The sequence below is a fragment of the Elephas maximus genome, chromosome 10 (assembly GCF_024166365.1).
Source record: "Elephas maximus indicus isolate mEleMax1 chromosome 10, mEleMax1 primary haplotype, whole genome shotgun sequence".
NCBI lineage: Eukaryota > Metazoa > Chordata > Mammalia > Proboscidea > Elephantidae > Elephas > Elephas maximus.
In genome coordinates, this window is record NC_064828.1 from 49,671,599 (window position 1) to 49,695,363 (window position 23,765).

Consider the following 23,765-nt stretch of genomic DNA (forward strand, 5'->3'; position numbering starts at 1 on the left):
AGAGAATAAGAACCCCTACATACCCATTCAGAAACCCTGGTGGTGTAGTGGGTAAGTGCTACAGTGCTAATCAAAAGATCGGCAGTCCAAATCCATTAAGCGCTCCTTAAAAACTTTGTGGGGCAGTTCTCCTCTGTCCTGTAGGGTGGCTGTGAGTCGGAATCGACTCATCGGCAATGGGTTTGTTTTTTTATTTTGTACATACCCATTGCCGAGCTTCAACAATTATCTTCATGGTTCATGTTGGTTAATATTGTTTCATCTATACTCCGTTATTTTGCCTGCCATGTGAACCCTGCCCCCTTCCTCTCTCCTGCACCAGTTAATACTTATTAATTAATGTTATATACTTTTATCAGGAGGCATATAATGTTTGGTTGTTATTTTGTAATATTAATGATAGGATAACGTTCAGTTTTTGGTTTCCCTTCATTTACTTTGTGTTTTATAAAAGGCTTTCTTGTAGAATTAATAGTGTAAAATGTCATCACTCATACAACCATTTTGCTGTAATCATTATTATATTACATAGATCAACACATCATAGAGATTCAATTTTCTCGAAAGAAGGAAATTCTTTTTTTTTTTTAAAAGAAAAAGTCAATGCCTTGGAAAATGTCTTTTTTTTTTTTTTTAAATAGTGCAACGGCACATATTAATTTATTTAATTATTTGAAATTCTGTACATTTGTATTACTGTTGATTTTATAGGAAATATTTTTAATTCAGTTGATTTGCCATTTTGAGAGTTTTTAGAAAAAATATTTTCTGAAACAGTTTTTTAATAAATATATACTTTTATGTCCTGAGAAACTCTTTATTGTTGTTGGTATTAGTTGCTGTTGAGTTGATTCCGACACATGGTGACCCCCTATGTGAAGAGTAGAACTGCCCCACGGGATTTTCAAGGTTTTGCCCTTTTGGAAGCAGATCACTAGATCTGTCTTCCAAGGTGCCTCTGGGTGTGTTTAAACAGCCAGTCTTTTGACTAGTAGTCTAGCACTGTTATAGATTGAATTGTGTCCCCCAAAATGTGTGTTAGCTTGGCTAGGCCATGATTCCCAGTATTGTGTGATTGTCTGCCATCTTGTCAGCTGATGTGATTTTCCTATGTGTTGTAAATCCTCCCTCTATGATGTTAATGAGGCAGGATTAGAGGCAGTTGTGTTAATGAGGCAGGACTCAATCTACAAGATTTGGCTGTATCTTGAGCAAATCTCTTTTGAGATATAAAAGAGAGAAGGAGCAGAGAGATAGAGCGACCTCATGCCACCAAGAAAGAAGAGCTGAGAGTGAGTGCCTCCTTTGGACTCATGGTCCCTGCACTGAGAAGCTTCTAGAATGGAAGATTGATGACAAGGACCTTTCCCCAGAACCAAGAAAGAGAAAGCTTTACCGTAGACCTGGCACCCTTAATTTGGACTTCTAGCCTCCTAAACTGAGAGAGTAAATTTCTCTTTGTTAAAGGCATCCAAAACAAACAAACAAACAAACCCATTGCCGTTGAGTTGATTCTGGCTCATAGCGACCTTATAGGACAGAGTAGAACTGCCTCATTGGGTTTCCAAGGAGTGGCTGGTGGATTTGAACTGCTGACCTTTTAGTTAGCAGCCATAGCTCTTAACCACTACGCCACCAGGGCTCCTAAAGACATCTACTTGTGGTATGTCTGTCATAGCAGCACTAGATAACTAAGACAAGTACTTAACCATTTGTGCCCAGGACTCCTAGAAACTTTTTTATAGTATGGTTAAAAAAAAAAAGGTAGTATGACATTTACATATAATTTATAGTTGAAATTATAATTTTCTTAAATTGCAAAAGAAATTTCTTGAAGGAAATTTCTATATTAGAGTTCTTATTTTTTTTCTTCTACTTCATTTTTATTCTACATGAATTAACTACTAGAATATCTAATTTAGGACCATATTCTTATTATATACTTTTCATTAAAAAGAAACATTTATTAAGACTCACGCTTATGAAATTGCATTAGCTGTTGTAGTTTCTAAGAAAAATGAGTGGTGGTGGCTATGATTTTCTTGATCCTGAACAAGAAATTAGAGGTATAAGCCTTACATTTATTTTACTGTCTTTAAAGTCCTGGTTATTAGTCATTGTATCCTATAACCTAAAAGTTTTATTTAATATTACAGTTTTAAAAAGGAGATACATACTTTGCATGCAGCATTGTTGTCCATTGGGAATGTTTAAGTACGGTATTAATCCTAAAATTGTTATTAAATGTTCAAAGCTCAAAGTATCACTGTTGTTATTTATTGTCAGATATATGCCGCTATGTGTATCTTTCTTAAAAAAAAAAAAAACATTCTTTGTTAGTACCTATTATTAAACCATACCAACTATAGAGAATTATTGAATCACTTTTGTTCAATTTTAGAAAACCTGTTGGTGAGCACTGTGGTGTGTGATGAAGAAATTAAGACCTTATATGATTATTTTTACTTTATTTTAGAAAGATTTCTGATGGCTGTTGTTTTGTTTTCATGTGGTATTCATACTAATTACCATTATAGGTTGATTTAACTTGCTCTCATACTTCTTTACTTTTGATTTGCCAAGAAATTCAGTTGGTTGTGTGGAAATGTAATAACCCTTTGTGTGAAGGAGTATGTCATTGCATCAGAACTTGGCATCCACATTAATCTTAAGAAAACAGGCTGTTTGTTCTCTGGAGAAACTGTTCTGTAAGCTGACTTTGTTTTTATATGGTGTACCATGCTAGATTAAGTGATTTAGTTTAGTTTGGCCTAGGGCAAAACGTTTCAGGATATTTTAGAAAATCCTGTATCTGATGAGCCCTCCAAAAGTACTAATACTTTGTAGTTTTTAAGTTTTGTTTTTTTTGAATCAGTAGGTCGTACAGTGCCATACCCACTTTTAAGCATCATTTGCAACTGGCATTAAAGACCGTTGCAGTGTTCCAGAGAGTATTTTGTTTTGTCCTCTGAATTTTAAAATGTGAAAGCTATATATTTAAATGCCAAATATTTATGCCCTCTTAATTTGATAGCCTTCCATCACCTTCAACGATGAGAAATAATTAAAGTCTTTTTGATTAATTATTTTTTGATTACCAAAGCATGTAACACAGGAGGACTGTCTGCAAGAGTTACACAATAGTCATAATATAGAACAATTTAATTTCATTATTAATGTTTTTTAAACTTTAAATTTTAATAGTTTTTCATTGAACAAAGCAGCATGATTGTTTTAAGAAATAATTGCTTATTTCTTAGGAAACTCTTCCAGACATTTTGAACTCTTCTCTTCCAAAAAGCTGGAGGTGTTTCAAAGTTACAGCTTTTACTATATTCCTGCAATATGTTGATTTAATTTGAATATTTCACTCTACTTAAACCAAACAAGCAAGCAAGCAAATAACCAAGCCCGCCAAAGTATAATTAAAAGGTTAATTAGGTAATAATTTTTCACAGTTTCAAGGAAGTCCTAAAGATCACTTCCTTTGTATTCACCTTGGATCTCTCAAGTGTCATATGACTTCCTTCACAGATTCCTATTAAATTCCAAGATTATTAATAAACATTTATTAAAATAAAAGTTATATATACATATGATAAAAAATCAAGTTATACAGAATGATTTAAAATGAAATATAGATGTTTCTTTCCCTTATTTTCTCAATCCCCTTACCCTTTTTCAGAGAAACCACTGGTCATTGTTTCCTATGTGTGTTTCTACAAAAAATAGTGTTCATATTCAAGCATGCATGTATATGCAAGTATAATCTTATCATTTTTCTTTAATTTATCCATGTTACATACATTATTGAATCAGAATCAACTCAATGGCTATGGGTTTATGTACATTATTGTTTTAGCTAAAGATGTATTTTGGGTAAGAAATTTGTGTTATTCACCATTTTATCTCTAACTGCTAGAACAATGTCTCACGTTAGTTATATAGGTGCTTGACAAATGTTTGTTGAAATAACTTTCCACCCATAATATATATAGATCTCTTGCATTTATTTGTGCTAGAAATCATATAGATTCTGTGTATGGTTGTACCACAGTTTATTTTCACAGTTCTCTACTGATGAACATTTACATTATTTCAAGTTTTTTGTTAGTCATCCATCCATCTGTCCATTTGTCCATGTTCATGCATAAAATATATACTGAATGCTTGTGTGCCCCACATTCTTCAAGGGATATAAAAGAGGAAATAAGAGCCCTGCTTGCATGTGACATTTATATGTTTGCATGTATGTATGTATGTATATGGAGTCCTTGGGTGGCGTAACTGGTTAATGTACGTGGCTGCTAACGGAAAGGTTGGAGATTCAAGTCTACCCAGAGTCGCCTTGGAAGAAAGGCCTGGTGATTCACTTCTGAAAAATCAGCCGTTGACAGTCCTATGGAGCGCAGTTCTACTCTGATGCACATGGAGTCACCGTGAGTCAGAACTGACTCAATGGCAGCTGGTTTGGTTTTATATATATCTGAGATAGGTCAAAAACAATGAAATGACACCTAAACAAATCAATTTCATGAAGGCAATAGCATAAGGTAATGTAATGAAAGATGAGTTTCTGCTTTAGATAGAATGGCTTTCTTCAAAACCTTTTTTATGAGATAACTTTTGAGCAAGACCTGAATGATGAGAAAAATTGAAAGTTCTATAGAATAGAGTTCTAGGTAAAGGAAATAGCAGGTTTGAAAACTCTGAGGCAAAAATAAGGTTGGTGTGTTCAAGGAATGGAAAGAAACCCAATATAACTGCGGCACTTATAAATAAATAACTGTTTCAGTGAATATCTCTGTACATAAAAAAAATGTTTTTTGAATATTTTTGGTAGTGTAACTGAGGGGTCGAAGAATTTATGCCTTCTTTAATTTTGATAGCTGTGATTCAGGGCTGCTTTTATCCCTTATCCTTTCTCCCTAACGTTCACACAGGCTTCTTGCTCCCTGGTTCTGGGGAACTTGGGCTGTCTGGAGCTTAGTGGGGAGTGCCTGTGATCTGAAGCACAGTAAGTCAAAGGAATTCTTTTGGGGAGAGGATGTCCAAGGGGCTATGAATGTTTGAGAGATTTTTATATAATAAGATGAAAATCCAGCAGTAGGACGTAGGCTTATATTTTATATGTTGTGTTAGCTGGTAAAATATTTGGCTCTCAGAAATACAGTGGCCTCCTTTGGCCATTTAATGAAGCCATTTCAATGCAGAAATTACCAACATTTCTCTATCTAGGAAATAAAAATTTTGGAGTTGTATTAATGCAGTATTATAATTGATTCCTAATTTTACACTATTAAATGCAATTTATACAAATTTGTGATCAAACTGAGGAGTAATTGAGGAAAAAAAAAAAATGCCTTCAGCCAATGTCAGCCAGAAACCTTTGCCAGAATGTGACTTTTGTGGAGAAAGGTGGGAAGGGCTTCTTTTACTTAAAACCTTTTTAAAAATCCTGGATACTGTTATATTGGGAAATGAACTTTAATTTTTTTTTAATGTCTCTGTATCAAAAAGGCATTATTTATTTTTAAAGAATAAATGTCAGAATTATTTATAATTTCTTAGACAGATTAGAAATTTTTTGGAAGGCCGATTAGAAATTTTAGACTGCTCAAAGAACAAATTTTGTTTCATTAAGAGTTTGAATGCTGAGTAAACAGGGAGAATCAAGTCACATTTGATAACATAGGTATGTTTAAGTTTTTTCAGCCTACATTTTTTGATGGGGTGAATGGAGGAGATTTTGGCAGAGAAGGGGATACACACTTTCCTTAACTATTATTTGTTTTTCCTTCTATTTAATGACACTAACTTCGTTCGAGAATTAAATGTGACTTAGATGATTTTGTGATGAAAACTAATTTAATATGAAATATTATTTTTCTGAAATAATATGTTCATTATATTAAGGTTTTTTTTTTTCTTAACGTGGGTAATTTTTCCCAGCACAATTATAAACAAATAAGCTTTAGCTTGAAATAGATTTTAGTTTGCTTCTATAACCTGGTGTAGATTGTAATAGTAAAGCTGTTAATTTACAGTTTGTCTGCGATGTAATAAGTTAGCCTCTTTAGTAAGAAACCTAATTTATCTGATTGTGTACTAGAAAATCATTCTACTAGTTTTAATATGAATATATAATTTTAGATTGAAAACAAGTGCTTGATATCAGTTCTTCAGAGTGATTGTAAGGGCAGGAATTTATATTTTATTAATCTCAAGTCTTTGTCCTGAAAGGAAGTATAAAATATGTTGCATGTTTACAGAAACCTTGTATTCCTATTACAATATGTAGATACGTAAGTTAATTGTTTAAATCTTTAGAACATCTAATTTTTGCTTGAATATGCAAATGTTCCATTAAATCTGTTTTTAGAGATTTTTCCAGTTTAATGTCTGAATCCAAATTCATAAAGAGTTGGAAAAATGAGATGTCTGAGCTATAGGATTCACAGGGATTTCATATGAAGCCTATTTAATCAGGATAACACTGTTATTAATATTCATAATGTCAGCTGGAACACAAATGACAGACTATGGGGCCTAAAAATTTTACTTGGTGAATTTATTAAAAGTAGCTTAAAAAATTAATGGAATCTAAGTAAAGTTGGTGAATATGAAAATCTTGTGTTAGCAGAAAAAAAAATCTCTATTAGAACTTTCTTTAAGACTATTTTGCATTGATGTCTTTTGACAGATTTCATTGGTACTTAAAGAAGAAAGATGCATGAATGGTCATTTAAGAGGATTTAAGCACATTGGCACATTAATTTTTACATGAATAATAAGTACTTTACAAAAGCAATTAACTTACAGTGTACAAGATATGAATTGAAAAATAAGACTGTGACATCAAAGGGCAAAGCAAATGTGCCATACATTTTAAACTTAGTGGCAAGACTTTTAAATATTTTGATTTATTTTATTTTTATAGTTTGCACAGGATATGGCTTTAGAATATGGTTATTTTAATGCATTTAAAAGCAAATTAGAAAGGCATTAATTTAATTTTCTTCCCTCCCCAAAAATTGGTAGTGTTAAACCTTATCCTTGGAAATACTGTTTGCATGTATAGGAAAAGTAAACATTTGTTGTATGGTTGACAGTATTTTGTTAGCGAATATGTTCAATTCTACAGAAAGACAAAGGGAGGATGCTAATTGGATTTCGTGCTAGCAATACATTCATTTTTGACACAGACTTGTTGATTTTACTTAGAGCATAACTTTAAAGTGTTATAAATAAATTTCTAAAAGTTGAGGGTGAAGTTTAGTTAAGAACCACCTGAAAGTGTGTAAGTAAATTCACACTGATTTTAGTTTAAAAAAAGTAAAAATATGGGACTGGCTTAAATAAAACCAGGGTGCATTTTATTTTGTATGGTGCTTGTTACTCTTTACATTTCAAAATATGCTTATAAAAATGGTTATACCACAGTGTTCAAGTTTTTTTTTATTATTACTGAACCTCATTATAAACAATTTTAGACCATTATGCAAAGCCATGATAACACTGGATATTCTGTTTTTATATTTTTCAGGAATTATTTTTCTGTGGGAATTTTATTACTTATAAAAGCCTAGTTTAGTAATCTTTAACAATCTAGTTAGACTTTACTAATGAGAGAACATAGACATCGGCCTGGCAGCCCAGATGGATACTAGAATTTTCACCTTCAGTCATCTGTCTGTCTGCTGATGTTTTACGTGAATGATATATACTCAGAATAGAAGGTATAGGAATTGTCTGGTACGTTTTGAGGTTTATACCTAGAAGTATTAGTTATCCATGTTCTAGAAGTTAGGCATACATAAGGCATACATTTAAATATTTGGTATAGGAAATGAAATCTAATTGGTGTATTGGTTATTATTTTTCTTTCTGGTGGATTTTTTAAGGTGTTTTTTTGTCTTTCGGTGTTTTTGGCTCTGAGCTATTCACTTACATGCCCAGGAGAGGGCAGCATTTTACTATGTCAGGCTCCTGAAAGAATTTGCCCTGCTTAGACTGTCAGTGTTTCTTGTAATTACTCCCAGTATATTTGTTGCTTGCTTATGAATTAACTTGCATTTATGGAACTAAATCATTCCAATCATTTAATTACACCTGAGGAGCTGAACTGTAATTGCTTGCTTCCAACTAGGATCTGATATGGCTTGAGCAGTATTAATTTCATGTTTACTTTTCTGAGTGCTAAAAGCATTAAAATGATTGTGCAATGGGATTACATTTTACTAATTGCTGGCATTCATTAGCTGGGCAAATGATGAGAAAGAGTGACTGTATATTGCAGAGGGATAAAATTATGGTTTTAAATGGTATATTACTAGGCACATTAGGCCTGTAAGACATGTTTTAAAATACTCCAGAGGTTATTAAAGACTGTATTTTCTACATGTCTTGCTATATGAATCTCTTATTAAAAGACTGCAATTATTATTAACCTTTTTGGGCAATATGTAGGGAAATGGCTTCATTGACTGGAACATATTTCTTTGATATTAATAACTTCCTATATTTTCAGCTAATCCAAAGGTAAATGAGGAACTTAGAAAAAGATTGCCAACTTTGAATCAACATATTTAGAGAGAATTGGAAAAGGAGAAGCTTACTACAGCTTTATTTGAGGACTTTTTAAAGAATGCAAGGTTCTAGCTGTGAGGTAAATCTAATTTTATTCTAAAAAGCATGTAAAAAGTATGCATGTATTTTTTATTATGTGTAATATGAAAACAAATGCAAGAGAAAAATACCAATAATTCCACAAATCAATGATGGTTTTTATTTTTTTAATTAGAATAGCATTGTTAAATTACTTTTACAAGTGTAAAATGTTTTATATGAAATTATACATAATAAATGCAAATCAATCCAATAAATTTGAAATTTTTGGTATAAAATTCATAGCAAATATAATGAAAATTTTATTTTTCTTAAATGCTTGAAGTTATACTTTGAAAAGACTCAAATTAGTTCAATTAAATGTTTCTCTAACCAAAAGAATAAGGTTGTCTAGAAGTTTAACCGTAACTATTAAAATAAAAATGTGAAGAAAAGAACTTCTTTCTGAGAAAAAGGTTTAATTTCACCTGTTGAAATATGCAATGAGTTGTCCCATTATAAATGTTTTAGGAAACCATTTGTCTTGTAAATTATCTATTAAAGGTAAGGTTTAGGTGTGTTCTGATATATTAAGTTTATTTATCTAGAGTTGGCCTTATTTTAGCTTCAGATCTTGGAGCAAAAACGAGAGACATTGCCAGAACAAATAAGAACAGAAGTACAAATGGAGGACTGGTCAAAAGGTAAGGACTTTTAAACTATTAATACCAAACCTGAGGTGTTTTGCTAGTTCAAGGTATTGAAAGAAGTGTGTTTGTTCTAACCAGTATATTAGACAGAGGCAGACGAGTACACACGCAGACACGTACACACAATGAAAGAGACACAAACAGAGAGGCCCACATGCTGAAAAAGAGACACACACACAGAGAAAGAGACATGAGAGAGGAAGAGGAAAAAAGATGCCCGGGAAGAGAGAAAGAAACACAAATACACACAAAGAAACAGGAGACTGAGAGTGACCAGGAGAGGGACACACACAGGGATAAAATCAGAGAGAGAAACAGACAGAGAGAGACACAGAGGAAAAGACAGGGAAGGATATACTCAAAGAGGATGACACACAGACATGGACACACATACAGAGGCACATACATGGAGTAGAACACACAGATACAGAGACATACACAGAGACAGAGAGAAACCCCAAAGTAAGAGAGACGGTGAGAAAGAGAGACATGAAATGAGGAAGAGACACAGAGGCAGGTGAGACACAGAGAGAGAGAAAGAGAGAGAGGTACAGACACACACACACACACACACAGAAAGAGACATACAGAGAGATAAGAGACACAGAAGATATACAAAGATGCAGAGAGAGAAACAGAGAGCAATACCAGAATGAGAAAGGCAGAAAGAGAAAGACATCAGAGATAGACACATAGATTGAAAAGGGAAAGATACAGAGAATGAGAGAGATACAGACATATGCATGGACAGGACACAGAGAAAAAGAAAAACAGATGAAGACACATACACACAAAACAGACTGAGACATACTGATACAGAGAGACACATGGTCAAAGGGGTACACCTTCAGTGACTCATATAGAGACACATGCACACTGAGAGACATACATGGACAGAGGTACTCATAAAATGAAAGACACAGCCAGAGACATACATGCAGAGACAGATGCAGAGAGACAGAGAAGTATGCAGAAATGTGCAGATGGAGACAGGGAGAGTCTCAGAGACAGAGACATGCAGAGACGGAGACGTGAATAGAGCCACAGAGGGAAAAAGGACACACACAAATACGCACAGGCAAAGCGACACAACTCGAGAGGCAGAAAAAGTCAGAAGACAGAAAGTTTGAAAGACACCCTGAAAGACAGAGACAGACTAAGAGACATTCTGAAGAAGAGATAAGGATGTAGATAGCTAGCTAGAGTGACCTAGTGCATTCAAGGGAGGGGGAAAAAAAAAAAAGATAAAGGGAGCATGGAGAAGGGGTGGGGAGAGGAGAGAGAGACAGAGAAAAAGAAAACAAAAACAACCAAACCCATTACCATTGAGTTGATTCATAGCAACCCTATAGGATTGAGTAGAACTGCCCCATAGAGTTTCCAAGGAGCTGTTGGTAGATTTGAACTGCTTGATCTTTGGGTTAGCAGCCAAGCTCTTAATCTCTGCACCACCAGGGCTCAGAGATAAAGACAGGGGTTTAAAAAAAAAATGTTGAGTTTTGTTTTGAAATCTGTTACAGTAAAATGTATATCTGGAACCTTGAAAAATTACTCTGAATATAATACCACATATAGTTGTGGGCTCAAATCTTATTTATTTCTTCTAAATCTTATAATTTAAAAATAAAACTTATTATAGGCATCCTGCCCTCTTTTGATCCCGCCTCTGAATGAGGCTCCTTGTTCAGCATCAACTACATTTTTGCCTTTTCCACTAGAAGCCATTTTGGGAGACTATTCGGTAGCAATTGCACTAAATAAGCTAATAACTGCACATTCTTTTGAGGTACAGAGAGTTGGTATACTTTCTGAGTACCTTTTTGTGATTTATGCGTTTGTTTTTGGTTTCTAAACCTTTAAATTTTCTTTCTGTTTGTTCCGGAACCATTAGCAACCTTTCTCTTACATGTGACCCTGGACTGCTTCCTTTGACTTAGAATCCTGGTAACTGACTGAATTGTGCATAAAGCAATAGCAAATAATATCTGAGTAAGGTAGTTAAAGGTTTTTAATTCAAAGTTAATAGTTTTTATGTATAGATATTTAATTGTGGTTTATTCTCTTTGTATTTAAGTTTATGAGAAGGATGTATAGATGTGAAGCTGGGAACTAGTTTTTTGTAGCCATTTTTATTCATTTATTTGACTAAACTAGCAAACATTCTTCTCTCTGGAAGAGCTCAAAGCATTTTTATTCAATTTATGTACTGAAATAAAAAGGAACTAAGTAATTATGCCCCTGTTGCTTACGTTCACTAGTCACAGATCACATCACTATGGAAGTCGTGTTGTCCAAATTAGAAACAAAAGGATCTGTAGGGAGCCAAAGGAAGTATTTTAATAAGTGCTAGACGCTGTGGAGGAAATACTTCTCATAAATATAGACTAACCAGGAAAGATGTCAAGGAAGGGAGACGCTGAAGCTATAATACTCCTGGAAAGGAAGGTTTTAGGATCGAAGCTAGAGATGCGAGGATAGTTTGCAGGAGGCACAGACCACAACAGAGATGACTGAAGATATCATTAAGAAAATTTGCATTTCAGCAGGCATTTTTTCATATGGGAAGTAGGAATAAGACATTTCTTTATCCAAGACCCTGTTAAAGACACTTTATGAAGGAATAAGATTAAACAGGTAAATGTAATATCTTTCAAGTTTTGTGGTAACTGATATGTTGAAACAGTAAAATCTCACGTGGTCATCCCCTTGATACTGTGTTCATGGGATTTGTCTTGAAGCACAAATTGCTTCAAAGCTCTGTCTTACAGTAATGTTCATAGTCTGCTCTGGTGTACTTTGTTTAATACTATTTTACTTATTTTTATAAGGAATTGGGCTAATTAAAAACACATAATACAGAGGTATGCTTTTGAGTTGTCTTACAAGTTTTCCTAGCTTTATTTTAGAAACATTGCTGAATTATTTAAAGCCAAAGAGCTGGTGTGGTATATAATGTAACAGATATAACCATTTACATTTTCCTTTGTTTTTGTCATTATAGACAATTTGGAAAAGGTAAAGTTGAGCTTGATAGGTAGGGTGAGTGAAGAAGACGTCTGCAAAGTTTCTACAGGTTTCCGAGTAGTTAAACAACCTAAATGAATGTAATTTTTAAGTCAGTGGAAGCAATATGTGAGTGAATAAATGTGTGTTGCCAAATGAGAATCAGTAACAACTGTTGGCCTTTTAAGAAGTAAATTATGCTTTGCCCTTTGGTGAAAACTTTCAGTTTTTCTTTTTTTTTTTTTTAATCTGCTTTTTTAGAGAAAAAAGTAGAATGTCATAATCAAAAGAGTTTATACTTATGCAAAATCAGCCCTGGTGCAAAATGAGTTGTGATGTGATTGCTTGGCCTTCTGTAACATTTGCTTATTATTTACTTAACTATATAAGGAAAAAGGCACAGATGCCAGAAATCTCTTATGAGTAATTATTTGACATCGTGTTATCAGTTCCTAATATGACTTGTATTAAATTTTGGCGGTTTTTATTAAATGAGGAGAAACATATTCTAATTGTTTTCTAGTACACAACAATCCAGTGGAAATAGTTCACATATTATTTAAGAATAAACATGTCTGCGGTCAGTGTACTTACTTAAAATAATAGAGATAAAATGAGGTTCAGATAACCTGCTAAATTTAGAAAATTGTGAAACTTATTTAAATTTAGAGCCTTTAGGGGTCAGTGTTCCCTAAGAAAGGTTAAAAAAGGTTATTGTTCCTACCTATCAAAATTAAATATTAAGTCTGCTGTATTTTAAATATTTCTTGCTAATTAAAAGGTAAGAAATGGCAAGAATCACATAGCTTGGAGAAGCTTTGTACAAACCGTTCAATTTTCTGAGTTCCTTCACATCTTTTTTCCTTTGGTTTACTATTTCAGGAAATCATATGTATTTTTATTTATTTCACACACAGGGTGGTTATTTTCATATATGTATCATCTAAATTTAGATATATATTTTTAATCTAGTGTTCCTTTAAGCTTAAAAAGTGAGCATGATTCTAAGTCAAAAGTCATTGCACTCACCTGAAACTTGAGAGGAAAACCGCTTCTAGAATTGCTTATGTTAATAGGATCCTTACATGTTGCAGTTTTTTGGAGACTAGCAAATAACTTTAAAATCTTATCTTGCTGAATGTAAATAAAAAATAATTGTACTGTTTATTTTAGAATTGGACTGGCAGTTATGTTTTGTAGCCATAGTTCTCGTGGTTTCTCTACAAAACAAAATAAATAGCACTAAAACCTAGTAAAAGGTAACTCGAAAGTAGATTATTAATTTCTTATTGAGTCGGAATGCTGTTTATTTTTTCTTGTTATTTTTGAACCTGTCTGCCACCATCAACCTCTTTTATTATTGCTTCTGCTATTGGTTCATGTATTTCTCTTTCCACAAAGTACATATTGTTTTTATGGTCACCTTTTGTCCATCTGTTATTCTCTAATTGAATTATACCTAAAACTATTGCATCATTTGTAAGTACTGTATATGAACAGACATCTAGAGAAACACCATAGAAAAAAAAAACTATGATGTTTTTAATGCCTTTGATCATGACAATCAAAAATGATTGTAGAATTTTATATCATTTTCATAAACTTTTATTTAAAAGAGAAGGAAACTGCAAGTGGCTTAGAATGGAGATCTGTTTTGGTGTAAGGTAGCCTGTAGAAAAACATTCCCTAGGCATTATGATCCTTGAAATTCAGAGTTTGAAAATACCAAGGTAACTAATCATTCTGTGTTAAAGTATTTTTTTTTAATTTTTATTGTGCCTTTAAGTGAAAGTTTACAAATCAAGTCAGTCTCTCACACAAAAACTTATATACACCTTGCTACACACTCCCAATTGCTCTATCCCTAATGAGACAGCCCGCTCTCTCCCTCCACTCTCTCTTTTCATGTCCATTTCTCCAGCTTCTAACCCCCTCCACCCTCTCATCTCCCCTCCAGGGAGGAGATGCCAACATAGTCTCAAGTGTCCACCTGATCCAAGAAGCTCACTCCTCGCCAGCATCCCTCTCCAACCCATTGGCCAGTCCAATCCCTGTCTGAAGAGTTGGCTGTGGGAATGGTTCCTGTCCTGGGCCAAGAGAAGGTCTGGGGGCCATGACCACCGGGGTCCTTGTAGTCTCAGTCAGACCATTAAGTCTGGTATTTTTGTGAGAATTTGGGGTCTGCATCCCTGTGTTAAAGTATTTTTAAAGTTGTATTTAATAATTCATTTTCTAATAAGTAATGATGCATTTTTTCTAAACAGATCATTTGTTTTTTAGCTCATTGTCTGTATTTTAAAGCAGAAGGTAAATTGTACTGAAAAACAAATGAATGTACTTAATAGTTGCAATAAAATGTTATAGTAGAAAGAACACAAGTTTTGGAGCTAGGTAGACCTGGGTTCTAATTCCTTAATACTGCACTTACTACCTACCTGGCCTTGAATGCAAGCCTTTTAACTTTTATAAGCCTGACCTTTCTTAAGTATGAAATAAGATGATTTCTTTAAGACTGTTGTGAAGATTAGGGATGATATATGTAAAGTCCCTAGTACTATGCCTGAAACAAGAAATGAGTCTGTATATTATGTATTTTATATATCAGAGTAGTATAATTCTTTTTGCTGATGTGCTAGTGGTAGTTTTTGCAGTTTAAAAAAGAAAAAAAGTTGTCATAATTTACAGGGCCTAAATAAATGGTTCTATTTTTTTTTTAAATAAATGGTAGGGCACTGGTGGCCCAGAGGTTAAGAGCTCGGCTGCTAATTAAAATGTCGGCAGTTCGAATCCACCAGCTGCTCCTTGGAAACCCTACGGGGCAGTTCTACTGTGTCCTTTAGGGAGGCTCTAAGTTAGAATTGACTCCACAACAAGGGTTTTTTTTTTTTTTTTTTTTCCCCTAAATAAATGGTGGTGGTTGTTACCATTGTTAGTTCATCCAGTTATGGAAGGTAGGTTTATAAAAAATTTTTTTGAAAGTATTAAGAAACAAAAATAACAGTATTTGAAATAGTTGTTACTTTCATAAGCAATCTGTTCTTTCAAATATAATGTTCAAAATATCATTAGAAATTTGGTTTTTCAAAGTGGTATAACTGGTGTTTAGTATGTTTGATGGAATATAATATAGAATCAATAATATTTATGGTGGGTAAAATCTAATTTTGTCTGTATTGAAATTCCAATATCAATAAAAATCTTCAGACTAACGGCATCACAAAATACTTTATGTGCCTTTTTATTTTTTGGTCAGGTGTGAATTTAAGAGTGGGTTCTTTATTTCCCATATGTCATAGAGGGATTAACAAAGAACATGTCTGTGGTATGATTAAATTTACACTTTATCTCTATAGGACCTGGCTTAATAGAATGCTAGTTGCTTCTCACATGACCATCTAGAATACTTGAGAGAGTGGTTTAGAACCACTGGCAGCTGGCCAAGAAGGATTGGTTTATTTCCAGAGCAAAGGCTGAGGCAACTCAGAAGAGTGACTGATATTATACTCTTTTGTAAAGAAATAAATTTCTATTATTTTAAATAAGTTTATGTTAAAAAATGGGATTCTCAGTTTCTTTATTTTTTAAGCTGGATATGAATGATGGTATTACCGTTCTTAGCCTCCGTAGAAAAACAATGAAAAAACAAAAAATGTTTACAAGTACAGTTTAGTTTTCTAACTGGTTATAAAATTTCTTAAGAGCTGTGTTTTGAGAGTCATCATTTCTGACAATTCATCAGAGTAGTTCACATTAGTAAGTTTATGCCATAAATTCTTAATAAGGAAAAAATTTATGAGATAACTAGAGCCTTTTATTTGTTAAAATAGATTTACAGAATGTTTTGAATCAGCTCGGGCTATACTCCTCATATGGAGTTCTTACTGCGTGTTTGGCCCTTCATTAAAAGATAATTACTTAGAAAAATGAGCATGTAAAAATGGTAAATTTCCTTTTTTGTAGAACCCCTTTCTCCATTCCTATACCTTTGATATAGATCCTTTCTTTGTAGAACTTGTGACTGCTTTGATTTAAAGAAATACAGCTCCACTTTTAATATGCAAGCTCTTTGAAATTTATTTGTGGCCATGAAATAGAAAAAACTGGGATTTTTCAAAAATGTTTTGTTTTGTTTTAAATATTCTATCCTTAAAATTCTCAGCTCTCCAGTAAAAATCTTCGTTCATTTCTGGTTATGGCCTTTTTGTGCCAAAACACTTAGAATGCTTATCTATAACACAAATCTTAACATTATTGAATCTTTAATTTAGAATTCAGTTTATCACATTTAAGGTGACTGTCGTGATCTTCATAGTGGTTATATTTGTTCCTTTTAGTGTGATTATTATAAAGTTCTGAGTGTGCATTGGCATTTTGTTGATTTTGGAGATCTGAATCAAAATGCACTGGTGTATACAGTGAATTTAAGGCTGTTAACAGAATTGGTCCAGGTTGACTGGCTATGTATAGATTAGGACTGATGTGGCTTCCTGCATTTAAAGATATTATATTTTTTTCCTTACATGGCAATTATATATTTTACGCACACTTAGTACTTTTTGGTTATAAATAAATCTGTAGTAATTGAATAAAAAAATTTTTGGAGGGTCATCAAACAACTCAAATTTTTAAATTTTTTGAATCAAAACAACCTATCATATATGACATTATTATTTTGGGGAAAGAAGTTTCAAATACACTTTTGTTCTGCTTTGCTTTTTTTTTTTTACTTTTTTCTTGGGGAATTATGAAGAAACAAATTTAAACCAAATCAAGCTTCAGTATTCTAAAATTGGTTGTATAGGTTATTTTATAGTGTAAATAATTGAATTGTAAAATACCTAATCTGTAGCTGTTGGATAACATTGATAATTCTTTGCCGTATGATGAAATTATACTGGTAAGATGTAAGGTAAAAAATAATTATTTTAAAAAATAGTATTTTGACTTTGATTTATTTTAGTTTTCATATATCATAATGTTTTGATACTTTAAAATTCATATGCCAGCAAGTGAGGAGTTAGAAGTGATTGATTGATGTTGATAAAATTATACTTTTGTGTAGAAACTGAATATGTAAGTTTTTGCTAATTGTTCATTATTTTAAAAGTAACAAATTCTTTTTAATAAGTTTATACTTTAAATGAGTTTATGTTAAAAATGTAGCTGTACCTCAGGTAATTTGATACACTCAAAAATTAGCTAACATGTTCAGTTAAGTATTTTTTGTATAGAAATAGGATGAGATTTGAGCATAAGATTCATTATTTTCCTCTCTAATGTCCTCCCACCCCCTCCCCCACTTTTTAAAAGTTTCAGATTAATAGATTAGGTTAGGTTAGAATTTATTTAGCATTAGTTTCCTTGAACCAACAAGATAAGGTGGAGACAGCATGTAGTCTTTAAGGGTTCAGGCTTGTATACAAATTCTGAGATTTGGAATGCAGAGTATATGCTGTATCCTTTCTGCAGATTAATGTAAGTGTAAAGAATTTATAATTTTGAAGAAATTCCTATCTAAAACAGAATAGGTTTTTACCTTTTTTTTTTTTAATAACCAAATGTTGCAAAATTTGGAGTCACTGGAAGCCTCTTACTCAATTACTTTTAAGAGTTCAAAGTTAAAGAGTAATAATAACAGTTCAGCAAACTGATAGTTTACTTTCAGAACCCTTCATCTCTATCTTATAATCAACCAGAATAGAGGTAAGACCAAGAAAAGGCAGTATTAGTCCAGGTAAGATGAGTAAAGACAAAACACAGATTTTTCTTTAAAAAAAAAACAGTCCTGATCTCCTAAGAATGCAGTGGACTAGCTAGAGAGTTCCTCTGCGTTTTTAATAGGCCATTTGTTTTCTATGATGTTCTTTATTGGCCGTGTTTTACCTTTTTCTTTTTAAAAATTTCTGCCCCATTCCCAAGTTATTCGAAATGAACATAAAAGCAAACAAATATACTCTTCTCAGTCTTTTTTGCCTCATATATTTAACACTTTTTTTTTTTTTTTTAAGTTCAAAATACTGACTGTAACAAGGGCCTGGGATGCTATAGTGTCACTCACTGACTAATGAGGCACTAGTATAGTGGTCACAACTGATTAATGAAATGGGAGCCCCTACCTTTTTCTTTTATGTTTTTTTTTCTCCCTTTGGAGAAACAAATGGTGAATTTGAATAAAACACACCTTATTTGCATAGAAAGTTATGTAATGATGACATATAGAGTATAATGATTTCCTAAAACCTTGTATTTAAAGTAACCTGAATTACAATGAGAGATAAACAGAATATTTACCCATCCCTTATGAGCTGCTGCTGATATGTAAATTTATTCTTCTACTTTGCACAAATATACTTTTGAGCTACTGCTTAAACACTTTGAGGTCCTTAGTCAAACAGTTTTAATGATGCTTCCAATATTATGAAAGTGTGACATTTGATGAATGTCTCATATAGTTTTGATATCTGGGCACATGTCAACAAAAAAAAATTGAACATTGGTTTGTCATGCAACACCTAGATAATTTATAATTTTACTGTTTATATCCATCTTGACATTTTTTATCTGCCAAAGGCAGGTTTCATTTGGAATCTTAATCTGAGATTTATTTGGTGGATCTGGAAATCATAGCTAGGGTTCCCACAGGAAATGGTCCATCTACCAACAGATTAAATGGCAGTCCTGCAGTTGTTAGGGGAGCTCTGCATTTAACACACATGCATACTTATTCAGTCAGCACTGTGGAGAAAAATTAAAGTAGTAACCCAGGTTTAGGAACAATGTAGCTAAAAAGTCCCATATTTGCTGAATGACAAAGGGTTATATAGCAGCATTTCATTTTATTATTCGTGCTTGAATTTCTTGTTTGCTTTGTTGAGTCTGCTGACGAATACTAATAAATGCCTGCAACAATCCAGAGGAGAGATGCCTGGCAACAAAGCTATGCAGTGGACCTCCCTGATCTTCTCCAGTTCACAACCTGACCTTTTGAAAAATTGGCTGGGCTAAGCTGTAGAATTTGGGTGTAATGGTTATTGTTAACTCCAGCTTTAGGATTTATTAATTTGTGTGATCAAGACTTACCTATACTTCAAAGTTTCAAAAGACCAAACACAATCATCCATCCATTAGAACTAACATTGTGTTTCAGCGATTCCCACTTAGTATCTGACTGGTGATTTTTCTATTTTGATGTTTTCACAGTCTAAAGATGTTCTTAAATAAAATGAGAGGCATATATAAAGAAAATCAGTTTTTTTTTCCTTTATAGTTATTGTTGCCAAAATTGTCTTCCATAAATCATTTGTGAAGCTGTTGAATTCACAATTGGTATGTGTTCATACTTAACAGAGAGAAAATATCATTATTAAATCTATTGTACTTGTAGAAATTAAAAACTTACCCAATTCATTCATGTTTTTAATTGCCTCATATAAATTATTATTATAATAAGAAAATTTGTAGAAAAATTAAAAAATGTGTAGCAAGTAGCCAAATAGCTCATATCACTAGGGGGAAAAAAAAGAATAAAAATTACTGTTTTGAAAATCAAGTTTTAGGGTAGCTTTCAATCATTTCAGCCTAAATAATATTTGGAATGTTTTAAATAGAGTAGTATAAGTTTTACGGAGCCTTAATTTATATGTTTAAAGTTAATTAGGTAGCCTAAGTTTTGGGAGATAACACTGTTTTATTGTGTCCGTGGCCTTCAGAAGGTTGTTGGCATTTAGAAGCTTAAACATTGTTTTAAAACTTCGCATACGCTTACATACTTTTAAATAGTTCTTACATAGAAATGTGAATGTTTTGCCAGTAAGATGAATATTGATGTGTTCATGACCATCTCGGAGTTGATGAAAACAACCAAAAAACTTCAAAAATTTGGTGTAATAGTACCACTTAAAATAGCTTTTTTTAAAATAATAAAACAAATAACAAAATCACATAAATTGCCAGTGGATAATTTGCAACATCGTATACAAAGTCACTGAATTGTCCTAATCAAAGTTAAAATAACATCACCACTTCTTTTTGGCATGTGTATTTATCTGCAACTCCATATATAGTATAAGGGTTGTAGTTTATTTTGGAAGTCTAACCTTAGGATTGAAATAAATCATGTGATATTGACAGGTTTCATGATTTTGACTTAGTGACAGATTTATTGGCTTTATAAAACTTTATTTCAAATCTTAGAGCTACATCTAGCCTCTGCCCCCCATATATTTTTTACTTCACCTCTATTTATATATATATGGTACTTCATTAGAGCTTCACAAGAAACCACATCTGTGCTTTCCGATATGATAGCCATTGGCTTCATGAGACTCTTGAACACTTGAAATGTGGCTGGTTCAAATTAAAATGTGCTATAAGCTTACTACAAAAAAGAATGTAAAATTTATAAATTTATTACTAATAATTTTTGTATTGATTACATGTTGAAATGACAATATTTTTGATATATTGGGTTAAATATATTAAAATTAATCTCACTTGTCTCTTATTACATTTTCAATGTGGTTACTAGAAAATTTTAAAATTACATAAGTGGCTTGGCTGATCTATATGATTGAATATATCACTGAGACCACCCCCATCCTACCATCCACTTTTTGTTTATTTTTTTGGCAAGGGTGACTCATGTTGTTTGTCTTTCCAATTACACTGTTATATCCTCTGAGAGCAGATTTACTTTTTTATTTACCTTTACATCTGAAACTTGCTTTTGAATGTAGAGTAGCTAAAGTGGTTGGAAGAAATGATGAGACCTGAACAGACACTTTCAAAGGGCAGCTCAAAAAGACAAAGTAAGTATTATAACGAAATGTGCAAAGACCTGGAGTTAGAAAACCAAAAGGGAAGAGCATGCTCGGCATTCCTCAAATTGAAAAAAACTGAGGAAAAAACTCAAGCCTCAAGTTGCAATAATGAAGGATTCTATGGACAAAATATTGAATGACGTAGGAAGCATCAAAAGAAGATGGAAGGAATATACAGAGTCACTGTACCAAAAAAAATTGGTCAACGTTCGACAATGTTAGAAGGTAGCACATGATCAAGAACCAGTGGTACTGAAGGAAGATGTCCAAGCTACACTGAAGGCATTGGCAGAAAACAAGGCTCCAGAAATTGACAATACGATTTGAGGTGTTTCAACAAATGGTTGCTGTGCTGGAAGTGCTCACTTGTCTGTTCTAAAAAATTTGGAAGACAGCTTTCTGGCCAACCGACTGCAAGAGATACGTATTTGTGCCTATTCCAAAGAAAGATGATCCAGCAGAATGCAGAAATTACCAAACAATATCATTAATATCACACACAAGTAAAATTTTGCTGAAGATATTAAAAAACAGTTGCAGCAGTACATCAACGTGGAACTGCCAGAAATTCAAGCTGCCATCAGAAGTGGATGAGAAACTAGGGATATCACTGCTGATGAGAGATAAATCTTGGTTGAAAGCAGAGAATACCAGAAAGATTTTTACCTGTGTTCTGTTGACTACAGAAAGGCATTTGACTGTGTGAATCATAACAAGTTATGGATAACACTGTGAAAAACGGAAATTCCAGAACACTTAATTGTGCTCATGAGGAACATGTACATAGATCAAGAGGCAGTCGTTGAAACAGAAAAAGGGGATACTGCGTGGTTTAACCTCAGGAAGAGTATGTGTTGGGGTTGTATCATTTCACCATACTTATTCAGTCTGTATGCTGAGCAGATAATCCAAGAAGCTGGACTATATGAAGAACAACGCGGCATCAGGATTGGAGGAAGACTCATTAACAGCCTGCAATATGCAGTTGACACAGCCTTGCTTGCCGAAAATGAAGAGGACTTGAAGCACTTACTGGTGAAGATCAAAGACTACAGCCTTCATTATGGATTGCACCTCAACATGAAGAAAACAGAAATGCTCACAACTGGTCCGATAAGCAACATCATGATAAACAGAGAAAAGATTGAAGCTACCAAAGATTTCATTTTACTTGGACCTAAAATCACTGCCCGTGGAAGCAGCAGTCAAGAGATAAAACGACACATTGCATTGGGCAAATTTGCTGCAAAAGACCTCTTTCAGGTGTTTAAAAGCAAATACGTCACTTTGAAGGCTAAGGTGCACCTGACCCAAGCCATGGTATTTTCAGTTGCTTCATATGTATGTGAAAGGTGGACAATGAATAAGGAAGACTGAAGAAGAATTTACACACTTTAATTATTGGCAAAGAATATTGAATATACCAAGATCTGCCAGAAAAAAAAAAAAAAAAAAAGAGGAATGAACAAATCTGTCTTTGAAGAAGTACACCCAAAATGCTCCTTAGAAGTGAGGGTGATGAGACTTAGTTTCATGTACTTTGGACATGTTATCAGAAGGGATCAGTCCCTGGAGAAGGACATCAAGCTTGGTAGAGTAGAGGGTTAGCTGAAAGAGGAAGATCCTCAAGGAGATGGGTTAACACAATGGCTGCAACGGTGGCTGAAGCGTAACAACATGATGATGACACACAACCGGGCAGTGTTTCACTCTGTTGTACATAGGGTCACTATAGGTCAGAACTGATTCGAAGGCACCTAACAACAACAACACGTTCCACACAGCATTGGTACTATAAACTATAAAAAACTATATTGGTGCTTAATTAGTGTTAAATAAAGTATTCATTTCTAATGCTTGCTCTCCATATCTCCTTTAGATGATTGTCGAAATCACTATTTCCTTTCAATGATTAATTTCAGTAAATAGAGGGTCTAATATATCCACTGTTTTTTGTTTGCTGTGTGTTTTAGGAAGATGAGTGTAACAGGAAGCTTACATAGATGAGAAGGGCTTAAGTTGGGAGACAACACATCTGTGTAATTCTCTGTAATGTGTCCAACCATGACACATTGGTGAGTAACTTGATGATGAGATTGAAAAATAGACACAGCTAAAAGATTCTCTTAAAATTTCATTTTTGCTGTATGTGGCAACAACCAAAAATTATGTCGGCAGGTTTGTTGAAAGCTGACATGGAGGACAATGAGTATGTAGACCAATGAAAGTGAAAGTTCAATTCTTTTTTTTTTTTTCTCATAGTTATTCAAACCAAAAACCAATTTTAAAAAATACCTGAGTTACTATACAGTATCCAAGTAACAAGTCTGCATTTTTTAAGCCAAAGGTCCGAATGTCACCTAACTCCCTTTGGCCCCCAAATTAGGTTCTCTTTTTTTAAAGGGTAAACTCTGCAGCCTACCTGCTGTGATCCTGATTGTATCTAATATCATGTGCCAATATAGTGAGTACTCAAATTATGTTACAGAAATGTGCTATTTAAATTTTTTATTTTCTGCCATATTCAGTTTACTGAAATATACTAATTAAATTTCCTGTTTTCTTTCTGTGTGATTGAATTTTTTTTCAAGATTTTTCCTTAATGTCCAGGTTTCTAAATTTTGAA

The 23,765-nt window shown here is 33.3% G+C and overlaps 1 protein-coding gene across 9 annotated transcripts in view; it reads left to right on the forward strand.

The window, feature by feature from the left end:
• MIPOL1 (mirror-image polydactyly 1) overlaps positions 1-23,765 on the forward strand; it is a 352,757-nt gene that overhangs the window by 45,702 nt on the left and 283,290 nt on the right. For 6 of the 9 annotated variants that reach the window (XM_049899515.1, XM_049899512.1, XM_049899511.1 and 3 more), the window contains 2 exons: positions 8,531-8,668; positions 9,233-9,311. The exons of 1 other annotated variant lie outside the window; for it this stretch is intronic. In XM_049899515.1, the coding sequence (XP_049755472.1) occupies positions 8,648-8,668; positions 9,233-9,311 (100 nt within the window). In that variant the 5' untranslated portion in view covers positions 8,531-8,647. Of the gene's footprint in view, positions 1-4,030; positions 5,018-8,530; positions 8,669-9,230; positions 9,312-23,112; positions 23,215-23,765 lie in introns of those variants that run through there. 2 more of the 9 variants (XM_049899513.1, XM_049899518.1) reach the window with 2 other exon arrangements.